This window comes from Tachypleus tridentatus, chromosome 8, assembly GCF_004210375.1.
Source record: "Tachypleus tridentatus isolate NWPU-2018 chromosome 8, ASM421037v1, whole genome shotgun sequence".
In the NCBI taxonomy this organism is placed as follows: domain Eukaryota; kingdom Metazoa; phylum Arthropoda; class Merostomata; order Xiphosura; family Limulidae; genus Tachypleus; species Tachypleus tridentatus.
In genome coordinates this window covers 128,327,407-128,340,980 of record NC_134832.1, presented here as the reverse complement: position 1 = coordinate 128,340,980, position 13,574 = coordinate 128,327,407, and the positions used below count along the sequence as shown (strand labels likewise).

Genomic DNA, 13,574 nt, shown 5'->3' with positions numbered 1-13,574 from the left:
AATCTACTAACCAATTTATACAAAATTAATAAACACAAGTGGAACATATATTTACTGGCATTTACTTTAAACAGAAACTACAATGACAGAATAATCAATTTAAAACTAAGCACCTAAAATTAGACTGGTGTATATCTTATACACACAAGAACTAGAAAAAAACAAACAAAATGGGATCATCATACAGTACTTATAGATTATGTACAATTTCATTTTGTCTGGTATAAGAATGCAATTTGTTTGAATTTGATTTTTTGATGAAGAACATACAAAGAAATGAGAGAGAGTTTAATCTACTTTAATTGAAAATATTCAACCAAACACAAGTTGTTTCTGTCGATGTGAACTTTCTTTTCATTAAAATTTCAGTTTTAAACAGAAGAGTGAAACAGCTTTGCAACAGCACTTGAGACTGTCAAATCTGTATTGTAAAACTGATATGAAGAAAATGTAATATGACATTTTAAATATAGCTTTTCACTTCATATATCTTGTGTTAGTTTTGTTTAAGAAAATTTTCATTGACACATTTAAGATAATTTCTCATTAAGAATATAGTTTTTATTTAGATTTTTCAAATCAAGCCACACAAGGGTTATATGAGCACAACTTTCCTTAATTTTGATGATAATTATAAAGAAGGCAATTCATCAACAGCACCTTTGTGAAATTGCAGAAGTTGTTTTTACAGGAATGGGATGTGAACCATAGACCTTTGGATTTACAGTCAGAATATACTAACTATTTGATCACACCAAACTCAAAGTCTGCAGAGAAATATACTTATACATAATGAAAAAAATAAATGCTTCTATTTCTAAATATAGTTTATCTGTTAAATTATATCTAAGAAGAAAACTATTATAAAGGATATTTTCTGATGGTTCTTCAGGTGGCCTGATGGTGTAACCTTCTGAATCTATCACTGGAGCAGACTAAATAAAATTAGTTTTATGAGTAATTATGATTTAATTAGATCAACTTTGATATATTGTTACATGCAATATTATAATACTAGATACATTAAATGAAATTTGAAGAATAATAATGTATATTTTTACATCTATGATATATTTTTCAATTACTCTTGTACACAATACTTTGCATATTTATAAATAAAAACACATATTGGAAACATAATGTTATCCAAAATTTAAAAAAATATTTTTTTTATTGTTAAATTTTTATTAATTAAAATATGTTTCATAGCATAGCACTTTGTTGAGAAAAACACCAATATATAAGTTTTGATGGATTCTAATTTCATATTTTTGCATACTGAATTTGTCTTTCACTACATAATATAAGACACATAAATCTGATTAAAAATTTTCAACTTACTTGTAATGTTGGAGATAAAAGTCTACCATTTACACTGTAACATATGAAGATTACAATTATTATAAGAATTCAAACCATTTTTAATGTACCATTTTATACTATTACTAAAAACAAACAAACCAAGTGATCAAAACCTTCAAGTACTATGATATTTAGCATTTATGCCAATCTTTCCTATATGTTATTAACAATAATCACTGTTTGTGCATGCATAGGATCTTAACAGATTAAATATGAATCAAACAAAATTTCATGTGAATAAAACATATTGTTTACCAAATTAATCATACTGGAATCATAAAAGAAAAGAAAAATCTGACAAAAATTTACCACTTCAAATAAAAAACAAGTCAGATTAAACTTCACTATATCTCTACCAGTTATCCTTTCTTGAAGATATATGGTTAAGCAATACTTGTAACATTATAACACCAACATAATATTGTTAACACTAGATGTCAGTATAGATGTTAATTAAGCCAAATCTTGCATTCTTTTTAAACATACATTACAACTTTATCTTCATGAAAATGGTTCAGAGAGCAGAAAAACTGTCATTACTGCAGAAGAGTGAAAAGTTGGCAACTATAAGATGGGGAAAAATTATTTTTATTTTTATCAGAAAACAGTCAAGCCTCAGAGTCTGAGACTTTATCTGCTCTGAATAGCCAAAGCAAGATCTTTAATACTTTTCATTGTTTGCAGAAAAAAATTAACATATAAGCTTCCACACTTACATTAAATTAACTCAAGAAACATGCATTTGTTAGGTTAGTTTCAGTAACAATTAAACAAGTGGAAAATTTACTATAATGTGTTAAAAATATGAAAACATGTAAAATTATATTTGAAAAAGTTGCTGTAATTTTAACTATGATAATGATTTGTTTGAAAAACATTTTGCTACAAAATTATCTAGATATTTGTAATTTGTTGTTCTTGGAAGTCAGGAAGGTCATTCATTTGATACTCTAGAAATTATTCATTAGCTTCTGAAAGCTTCAATAACAACGTTAGCAGTGAAAGTATAACCAAAAAGTCTTATTCACCAAAATGTTAAAAAGAAAAAACACTGATCTTTGTGTATTTAGTAATCTGCTAATGTAAGCTTTAGAAAAATTAAATACAGAACATTTTAATCAAACTAAATCCAAAACTTCTAGATATTGTAAACTTATATAACTTTATTCTCTTTGGATGTTATTGATATTTTGTACAGAAGAAATATTTTACTTCAGAATGTAAATTTTATATCAAAACAAATCCTAGGAATTTACAGAAACATAAAAAGAGCATGCACTTACATAACACTTTTATCTTGAGCTGTGTGTTCATGATTGTTGAGCATTTCTTTCTTTTTTTTCCTTTTTCTTTTACTCCGAAATAAAACTGTCATGCAGTGTTATATAAAACTAAGCAAACTAAACTGACATGCTATTTTATATATACAAAAACATAACATTGTTCATGCATTTAATGCGTGTAAAATAATAATTTGGTTATTAATTCTTGTGATAAAAATTTAAAATATACATGTAACACTCTTGGAAAATTAGTAATTTCAGCTGAAAGGAGCTCCTTAAATGTAACCAAATTGTACTGAAACATTCTCAGTTTGCACTAATTCAATAATACTGTTAATACAAAAGAAATATATTCTTAGATATGATACAACAGCTGAATAATTTATTACATTTTCTTAAATAAACAGTTCTAATTGATTATTGAACTGCTTCAGTGATAAGCCATGGTAGCAGAACTCACAAATACGTTATATAAAAAAACACTACTACATGAAGCATAACATCAAATACAAAATGTTTTACTACTATAACAAAAACTGAATAATTAAAACACAGTAGATTACCTTTATACCTATCACTTGAAGCTGTATCTCCAGAGAACATAGCAACATAAAAGATAAGCTGGAACTGATACATACTGTAATAATCACTTTATCAACTATGTAAGTTTTGTTTGTTTGTTCTGAATTTTGCACAAAGCAACACAGTGGTAATCTGTGTAACTAAGTGAAATTAACATTATTCTTAATTCCAATAAAGGTAGAAGAAATGTAAAGTTTTTAACATTGCTTAAGTAATACACATATGATTATTTGCTTCAAGAATTGTATATACTTGAACAAGTGTACATCTTAATACATAATACAAACTTAAGCATTTCAGGCACTGTTAGCGACATTACAAATACTTCTAGGAGAGGAAATTAAATTTCCTATGCATGTCATTTATGTATTGCAGCAAGAAGATGCATCTTAACAAGTGTATAATAAAAGTTTCATAAAGATGGTTGTTGTTCCAAACAAGGAACTGCCATGTAATAAGTCGATTGCAATACAGTGACAAATTACAACATCAATTGTTCATATAGGCAACCATTCTTGTAAAGATGAGAAAAGCTACAGAAAGTTTACATTAAATGCACTAATTACTTTAGTGAAATGATCAACAAAGAGGAGAGATACATGAAAATAGACACTCAATTAGTGTTCAGTTTTGGTTCAAGGAGACACTGAATCAACATAATTAACCAATTAGATGAAGGACCTACATGTAGTATGGGCCTGGTGGGCTACTGAAGTATTACAAGAATATTCTGAAAAAGTAATAAAACCCCATGTTTTGGGGTTGAAAAGGAGCTTGCCCTGATGTTTCCTGAAGCTGAAACTTTTGTATCAGACTTCTCCAACATTTCCTGAGACAGAAAACCCTAAACCAGTTCTCTCCAGTGTTCCTGTTATTGAAGATGGCCATTGTTCTGATTTATACAAGCAAACTTTCTGTAAGTTTTGAATGATATCTCCTCTATTCATTTAGCATATGATGATTCAGTAAGTTCTCTACCTATAACTGGATTCTTCTTAAAACTGGATTATATAGGTATATATTTCACATGATAATTTAGTGGATAATTTTTTCACCACAGTGTCAAATTAAAAGAATCTGATAGAAGATTTACTTAATAAACAATTCAATAAGCAAAACAAAGACTTTGGTATGTTTGATACAGAACTCTTTCCAGATGATTTCGGTATATATGATGTTAATGAATTTATCAATATATTAGATAGAGGTGTACAAAAAGATTATTGTATATTGTGTGTATCCACAGCCTCTGAGTCAATTTTTTGTTTCACATATAAATTCCTCAAGTTGGCAGCCTATGTGCTCACTCAGCTACACATGACTGACTTCCTGAAATTTAAATAAATTCAGTTGTGACATGTAAAAAGTCAAACAAATGGCTTCACCAGCTCACCTGTTACAGAACAGTGGTGCCTGTTTGAGTGTTCATCTATCTCCTGTTCGAAAAGTTGCACATACAGGTAAAGCTCAACATTCATTTTTGAAATTACAGGAGAACTGGCATGAATAATGTTGATGGCAAATTATATTTTACAAGAAGGATATTTTATGCTATGTTGTCAGGAACTAACCACACTATCATTCACATTTCAAAATGTAACATAATATAAGGAATAAAAATATAAATTTACTTAATGTTATTGTTGAGTAGCTCTTAGCATTACTTGAAATATGTGACAATTACAATCTGCAGTAAGTGGTATAAGGAGCTCAGATCTTTAGCTCTAAGTAGAACCATGAGTGAAACACAATTAGTGTTTTTAAGATCTATAAAACAATTTAAAGTTAAATTGATAGATTAACTTAAACACTTTTCCCACCATTGTTTTTCAATAATGGCACAGAAACAATATTTGGGGAATAAAAAGTATTCTATGATAAAATGTAAATAAGGAATACTAATAGGAATATTAATAGCAGTGACAAAAGCAGATGGTATTATAAAACAAAATTTTCCATTTGCATTAAGAAAATTAATTAGATGTTTTTTTTATCTTATAATAAATTCTTAATTACAACAACAACATCTCTAACTGGGTTTTCTTTTTATAAAATAATAAAGATTACTTGACTCAAAAACTAGCATTTCTCTAATAAATGAAACTACTTGAAATAAGTGAGAACACCCTCTCAAACATGCAAGCCCAACAATGAAATTCAAATTCAAATACAATAAATATGTGCAACCAATGATTGGACGAATATTTGTACTTGGATAAATTAAGCAGTAGGCCCCTTTCCTTGTCTTCCAAAAGTATAATGATGAAGCTAAAATTAAACACAGTAGTAAAAATATACTAAATTACAAGTTTAACACAGTTTGATTGACCAAAAGTGTGAAAAGAACCAAGGAAAAAAAAGTGTTTATACGTGAGAAAATAGAAAATCAACGAATGAAGCTGTGTACTTAAGATGTGAGATGAAGTGAACATACGAGAAAAATCAGCTAATAACTCTAAAATAACTTAGAGCCAAAAAAAAAAAATATGCATTCTCACTAATGTCATTCGACGAATTTTGCACAAAACTGCTCAAAGGTTACCTGTACCAGCCATTCTTAATTTTGAAGTGCTAGAGTGGATGGAAGGGAACTAGTCAGCCACCAATGTTTGAGCTACTCTACCGAAATAGTGACATTTGAAATTCACTCTTATAATGAATCTATGCTTTCAGAGCACAGAGCCCTATTATATTTTGGCATTGATAGAACAAGAACTGTGGAACCTCATATCTACAGTCCACTATACTAATCAATATGCTACAGATTAAAAAAAAAAGTGTAAGAACCAACAAAAACTTTTTTAGATTCAAGACCACAGTTTTTGAGAACAAGTTACCTTGATATAGACACATTTCAAGCATCTATAAGAAATGAGACTCAACTTAGGAAGAAAGGCTGCAACAAAATATAGGATCTACATAAAACTGGTTTTAAAAATATTTGAAATAATTCAACCCCAGAACAAATTTTATATGAAAATGGTGTTAATGTATACATCTTTTGAATGATTTCAGTTTTAGAAGTCTTATTTTTGTGGTTAGTAAATACATGTGTCAAAAGTTACTTACAGTTGGAAGCTCTGAGAGCAGTACGAGCCAGAGCACTATTTCTACTCATACGAGTTGGAGTAGAGCTGGTAGAAGTTATATCTTCCACAGAAAATGCATGGTTCGGTTTGGAGGAAGAAGGTGAAATGTCTATAGAGCTTTCATTATCTGTAATATATTAATTATCTGTATGTTGAAAATGTAAGGTACATTTACAAAACAAACTACATTAAGAGATTTTCATAATATATATGTGGTACCTTTATATGAACAGAAATCTTACAAAATAATAACACTAATAAAAAACTTAACAGATGAAATGAATGAAATATGCATAACAGTCACTAAAATATAATCAAAAGTTGTTGAAAACAATTAAAAGATTTCTTATTAATTTTTACAGTATATTAAATTTCTAAAGCTACTTGAATATAATACATTTATTGCAATAAAGCTTGAGTGATTCATTTGTGAATAGATTTCTAGGAATTAATACTGAAATTCTACAATAAATGTAGAAGTAATTGTGTTCACTCATTTAAGACTCCATTGAAGGTTTCTTTAAATAATGTTATGTTGATGCAGGTCTTGAACAAGTGTAGCCTGCAAAGGTACTATCTTTCACTAAGTTACTGAATGATGACAAAAGATAGATCCACATAACTTAAAATTTATTCTTAGATAATTTCACTAACTCTCATAGTATCAACAAATCAAACATAAAATATATCATTAACTATTTAACATCTATAAGACCATTAATTAGAGAACATTTATTTCACCATTCTTTACCATACCTTTACTCTTGGTATAATCTATTTACTTTATATGGTAGAAGTTATACAACTTTCACACATTACTTTATTCAAACATCTAAGATGTAATTAATTTTACATTTAACTTTCCAACACACTTAATTTTAACCGATGTCAGCAAAATTATCAAACAGTAGATATCAAAAGATTCATTAGAACATGAGGTGTAGGTGCATGTCCAAATGTTAAAGGTAAGACTTTATAGTCAAACTGTTAGGACTGAAAACTAGATATAAGATTAAAGAAAAACAACATATGTTCAAAGTAGGGTTGATAAATTCAAGCTATTTCTTGATAAAGTTTATTATCATGTGGCATGTGAAATTTTCTGTCTGAAGTTTAGTAGTTTTGAAGGGTAATATTAGTACCCATCCTTGTGTTAACTCCCTTTAGGATAACTATTTAGGTTCACAATACATGAAAAACAGGTTTGAATATATAAGCAATTTCAAAAATTAAAAACTTAATAAAAATAATGCAAAATGATTAGTTACATTAACACATGCAATTTAAAATTCAGACTTATTTTTCAGCTACAATACAGACATGAAGCAAAGGAATTAACAGATAAAACTAAATTACTACTGAAAAACACGTGTTTATAAGTAAGATATCATATAGTTTTATTTGTAGGAGTAAGTTACAATCCTTTTATATCAGCAAGCAAAAACTTTTACTTACAAATAACAGAAGTGAAACTTGAAACTGGGGATAGAAATCTACTAATTGCAAAGTATTATATAGGAAAGTAGAGAAGTATTTCACAAAGTATTATATAGGAAAGTAGAGAAGTATTTCACAAAGTATTATATAGGAAAGTAGAGAAGTATTTCACAAAGTATTATATAGGAAAGTAGAGAAGTATTTCACAAAGTATTATATAGGAAAGTAGAGAAGTATTTCACAAAGTATTATATAGGAAAGTAGAGAAGTATTTCACAAAGTATTATATAGGAAAGTAGAGAAGTATTCACAAAGCATTATATAGGAAAGTAGAGATTCAGCATATATAGGAAAGTAGAAGTATTTCACAAAAGTATATATAGGAGAGTAGAGAAGTATTCAGCATTATACAGGAAAGTAGAGAAGTATTTCACAAAGTATTATATAGGAAAGTAGAGAAGTATTTCACAAAGTATTATATAGGAAAGTAGAGAAGTATTTCACAAAGTATTATACAGGAAAGTAGAGAAGTATTTCACAAAGTATTATATAGGAAAGTAGAGAAGTATTTCACAAAGTATTATATAGGAAAGTAGAGAAGTATTTCACAAAGTATTATATAGGAGAAGAAAGTATTTCATATAGTATTATATAGGAAAGTAGAGAAGTATTTCACAAAGTATTATATAGGAAAGTAGAGAAGTATTTCACAAAGTATTATATAGGAAAGTAGAGAAGTATTTCACAAAGTATTATATAGGAAAGTAGAGAAGTATTTCACATTTTTTTACCTTTATTTGATGTATGATACAAGTCTGTCATAGAAACAGCACCACTCTTTTTTGTGTGTATTGAAAATCTTTTACTACTTCTAATTTTTGATTTATTTGCTTTCCTAAAACTAGCGCCATCTGGCATCTTGAAATGATGATCAGAAGATAAATGAAATGCCTCCACTTCAACTGGGCCTTAAGAAAAATCATAATAATGTTATAAAAACCTTATGACCAAAGACAACCAGTCTACAGTTGTATATACCTATGTACCAACAACCTTGACTTAAAAACTGAACATTGAATGAGAGAGAGAGTTGTTAATATTTAGAGACATTCAACTAGTTTTAAACATAAAAGTAGCCAATAAGAATAAACTTACAGTAAAATCAAAATTTTTAAAAAAGCTAAAATGTTGAAGATTTATGTCATTTCTTGCTTTCAATAGAATTCAATAATGTCTTTATTCATATTACACATCACATAAAATTAAAGTTTATAACTTTCTGTAATTAACCCTATTTGTGCAGGCATTATTTGCTGTGCATGTCATAACCTTTTTTATGGCTTACACTCAAAATTTTACTCAAATACTTTTGATTTACATTATACCAATTAGAACAGTATAGAATAATAGTTAATAATTAATATTTTAATAGTAAGTAAATTTCAAGTTCTCAGTTTTATAAGGCAATATTTAAAAATATCCTCAATTTCCCCCAGTGTGAGAAAGGTAACAAAAGAAACTGAACTTTACAAATAGGGATTTATTGAGGTTAGTTGAGCTTAGATTAGGTAACATAAATATTAATAATTATATAATAAAAATGTTTCACAAGGCATGCACATGAGCAGCTCATGGGTAATGCAAGTTGTTTTTGTTTTGTTTTTTAATTTTGTGCACAGCTACACAAGGGTTATCTGCACTACCCATAAATAATTTAGCAGTGTAAGTCTGGAGGGAAGGCAGTTAGATATCATGACCATAACATTATAACTTCTCCATGGCTAAAAGAGAAACATATTTGATGAGACAGGGATTCGAACCTGCAACCATTAAATTACAACTCAAGTGCCCTATATGGCTATGCCGGGCCTAGTAATAAAGTCAATAGCATAATGTGAGTAATTTACATCTTATAATGGTGTGAATAGTACTTAGACATAGTTCAAAGGCCATAAAACAATAAACCTTAATTCCAAACAGATATATACTATTATGAGTTTAAAACTACTTAGAATAAACAAATGTAATGTTACATTTAAAGTCATTCTGGAAAGTAAAAGAAAGTAATATAGATTTATTTTAATTTTGTTTGGTGGTTACAAGGTTAGTCAATTTGATAAAGTTTTACTAAAAACAAAACATCTGAGATGTATTTGGAAGTTTTAGAGATTACATAAATGGAATTAGAAATTTCTGAGATAAAAGTAGTTTTATAAACTTAACATGAAGATTACTTTGCACATTAACTATGAAAAACAAATACTTGACATATTCATGGATCACTGAAATACTTGACATATTCATGGATAACATTTTTTTTTCTTAGTTTATTAAAAATTCTAAAAAGTATGATCTTTTTATATGAAAGACTGCAAATTTCATGAAGATGTATACTATTTTAAAAGTTAGTCCTATTAAATCTATGTAAACTTCAGATGAGAACAAAGAGGTCATGTAGTCAGTCAAATTCACCCAACTCATATTGAGAATGTTAACACATGGATCAATAATAATTTGTTGAAATACACATACAAGTGATTTTTAAAGGAGATTATACATGACAGAAGTAACTTTTAACAAGGTAGATGTGAGATAACATTTTTAGAAAAAAAGAAGTGTCACTGATTTAAAATTAGTATCAAGCCATAAAACAAAAAATCTACTGAAGATAATTTATTTCTAATTATAGTAATAAATGATGAAGGGAATTTTGCATTAAATTATTATTATATTTCTTTAGAAGTATCATTAATTTGATATAAATCCAACTTACCAGGGACTTCTATGCCAGTGCCTTTTTTCTTAACAAACTGTTCCAACAGACTTGAAACATCAATTTCATTACATTGTTGTTTGAATTCCAAGTTTGCCTGAGAAAATTAAAAGTTTTCAAGACTGCATGTAAGTTACTTCAAATCAGTTAACTTTTTTGTGAATACATCAAAAATACTAATGATTACATGATAAAAAACAAAAATCAACTTTTTTCACTCAAGGTTTATTTTGAATTTTGAAATTTATTCTATAGGTATAATTCATTAAAATGTCATTCTTAGATAAGTTGAAATGAACATGTTTAATATATCCTATTCTATAAATTATAAACACAAAATTATCTTTTAAGAAATAACACTTACTCTAACCATCAAGATCAATTAGTCAAACTGAGTTCATGAACATTTGTTTGTTGTTTAGTGCAAAGCTACACAATGGACTATCTGTACTCTACAAAATATAGGTATCAAAAACCTGACTTTCAGCATTATAAGTCCTCAAGTTCATGAACGTTTTAAGAAGACCAAATTAATCTGAAGCAGAAAGAAAATAACTACCACCTTGCTGTTTTATTATTGATAAGAGACAAGGTAACCGCATAGAAACAAATCAATGTTAGATACTGTCATAAAATAAAACAAAACATTTAATATTAAGTTACATTGAAATTAAGGTACAGAAAATTCTAACAAGACTAATTTGATATAAAAGTGGAATAACAGTTTAGTAACTTTCAACCACTGATGATAATATATGAACTTACTACTAAACAGTAATGTCTGTTAAACATCTGAAACAATTTCAACTACCTTTGAAAACAGACAAAAAATATATACAAAAAAACTAACAGTTTTTATTTATGAACAACAAAGTAAAAGGTTTTTAAGACTATAAAACATTTCACAAGATTAACATGACATCATCAGGTGAACTGCAGTGAATATGATTTTACTGTCACTAATTTCAAACAGGTTAAGGGAACATGTGCAGAAAAATTCATCTCAATTTGAAAGAACATAATACTGTGTGCAAAAACATTATCATTTTTTATTCATAATAATAAAAATAAAATGTAACATCTTCAAACAAACTTAAAATAAGGGAGTAAAGAAATTAAAATAAATAAATGCACTCCCCTGATCAAAGGGCTTTTTTGGTTTTCATTTATTAACCTTTTTGTTAAGAATCTAAACTCTAGAGAAAACATTGGATGACTTACGATTAAGCATAGGTTTGTGAACACTGATGGGAGTTTTGAGATGTTTATTTAAGTTGAATTGAAATCTGCCTATTGCCTGTGTCAGTCATTCAAAACAAAATTCATTTTTCAATTTTCTATTAAAATGTATATTTGACAAGAAGATAGTATTTGTAGTATTAAATAACGATATGGAACACAATGCATAAACACACAAAATTACAAAGTAGTTATTCTCACCTGGCCCATAAGTATGTAACAATTTTCAAGCACCTGACTGTACTTTGTAAGGAATTTTTTCATTTGTTGTAAATGTTCTTCCTCTACTTGCTGGAAGATCTAATAAAAACAGAATTTTTACACATTTACAATAAATTATAATAACTCTAATGGAACACACTACTTTGAGACAAATACTCCTTTTATTAGAACCTTTCCTGTGTGTCTGTTTTTCAGTAAAAATAAAATAACATTTGAAGTATAGCATGATAGGATAATAAAACACCATAATAAAACTGGGTCTCCCAGTGAGCCATAGCAAAAAAAATCTTCTGAAGTTTCCTTTTTTAAAAGAACAAAAGTATACAGTTAAATATATGTATATATAATCTATATTTGACTAATAATAAATGTGATTTTTTATATCCACCTATATATTTTCCATGAAAAAATCCATGGCATTGTGTATTATGATTTTACCAAGTAAGTTCTGATAATGCTGATAAAGAAGTCTGAATTGTTCCTCCAAATTAAAATTCTGTACAATCATTCTGTTTTCAAGAACTGTATTGAAAAATTATGATAATACCATAACTGCACTGTAAGATTTTGTGGCAATATTTTTTGTCAGAAATATAGATTTATTTTCAAATTTATATACTTTTAAAACATTTATAGGTTTTTAAAGGTCTCTGTGGGAGGCTAACACAATAGATAAATGGAACATTTTAAAAATATTATAAAGCATAACATTTTCTCATAAAACACAAACTGTATTATTTTGTGGTTTTGTCTTCATACTAACTTGAACAAGTTACATAATGTTTTTACTTAAAAATAAAACAAAAAAATACACGACAGAAGCATTGAATAAAACAAAATTATTATTGTATTAATTCTTCTTTCTAAATAGTAAATACTCCATAACCAAATATAAAGGAAATTGTTACCTGGCAAGCAAGGGCCATCTTTTTCTCAAACTCTATTCTTAATTGGTTGTATCTTTTAACACAGGAGCAATATTCATCACCTGAGTATTATAAAGTATAACTTATAGTTCAGTTTGTAACATCAAACTACATTTAATTAGTTAACATATTTATTTCATAACCTTCGTAAATTTAAAAATATTACTTCATACAAATATATATATAATAAAAATAAGCCCAAACAAAAATCAAAGGCACACACAAATCAAAAGGATCCCTAGGGTACTAGCTCTTGTATGCAATATAAAACGTGCCTAAGGTTTTGGGCAGAAGTAAGACCAATATTCTGGTGGGGATACTCCTTCTATTAGTCTTAACCTCCAGTTGCATAAAAATTCATAAAAATAATAAAAAGAAATATAAAATCGGATAGCAAAATGTGGGTGCTGAAGCCCATAATGTTCCATACATATATCACCCTTCACAGCAGTTTTTTTTTGCAAAAGCTTAACAAAACACTAATTTTTAATCAATATTTTATGACATGTAAATAATATAATGTACATTTCATAATGTAAGAATAAAATGTATCCTAAGTTTTGTAAGTGGTTTGTAGGTAGATATTTCATGTTTATTGGCACAAAGCTACTAGGCTATATATGCCAAACAAAATGTAGTATAGTATAATGGTATATGGAAA

General features: G+C 27.8%; 1 protein-coding gene across 3 annotated transcripts in view; it reads right to left on the bottom strand.

Moving 5' to 3' along the window:
• Positions 1–673: 673 nt before the first annotated feature.
• LOC143223463 (F-BAR domain only protein 1-like) overlaps positions 674–13,574 on the bottom strand; it is a 56,683-nt gene continuing 43,782 nt past the window's right edge. The window contains exons 8-15 of one of the 3 annotated variants that reach the window (XM_076451487.1): positions 12,896–12,975; positions 11,967–12,065; positions 10,527–10,623; positions 8,545–8,721; positions 6,297–6,443; positions 2,646–2,730; positions 1,342–1,375; positions 674–935 (exon numbers count right to left, since the gene is read on the bottom strand). In XM_076451487.1, the coding sequence (XP_076307602.1) occupies positions 750–935; positions 1,342–1,375; positions 2,646–2,730; positions 6,297–6,443; positions 8,545–8,721; positions 10,527–10,623; positions 11,967–12,065; positions 12,896–12,975 (905 nt within the window). In that variant the 3' untranslated portion in view covers positions 674–749. The other 2 variants (XM_076451489.1, XM_076451488.1) reach the window with 2 other exon arrangements.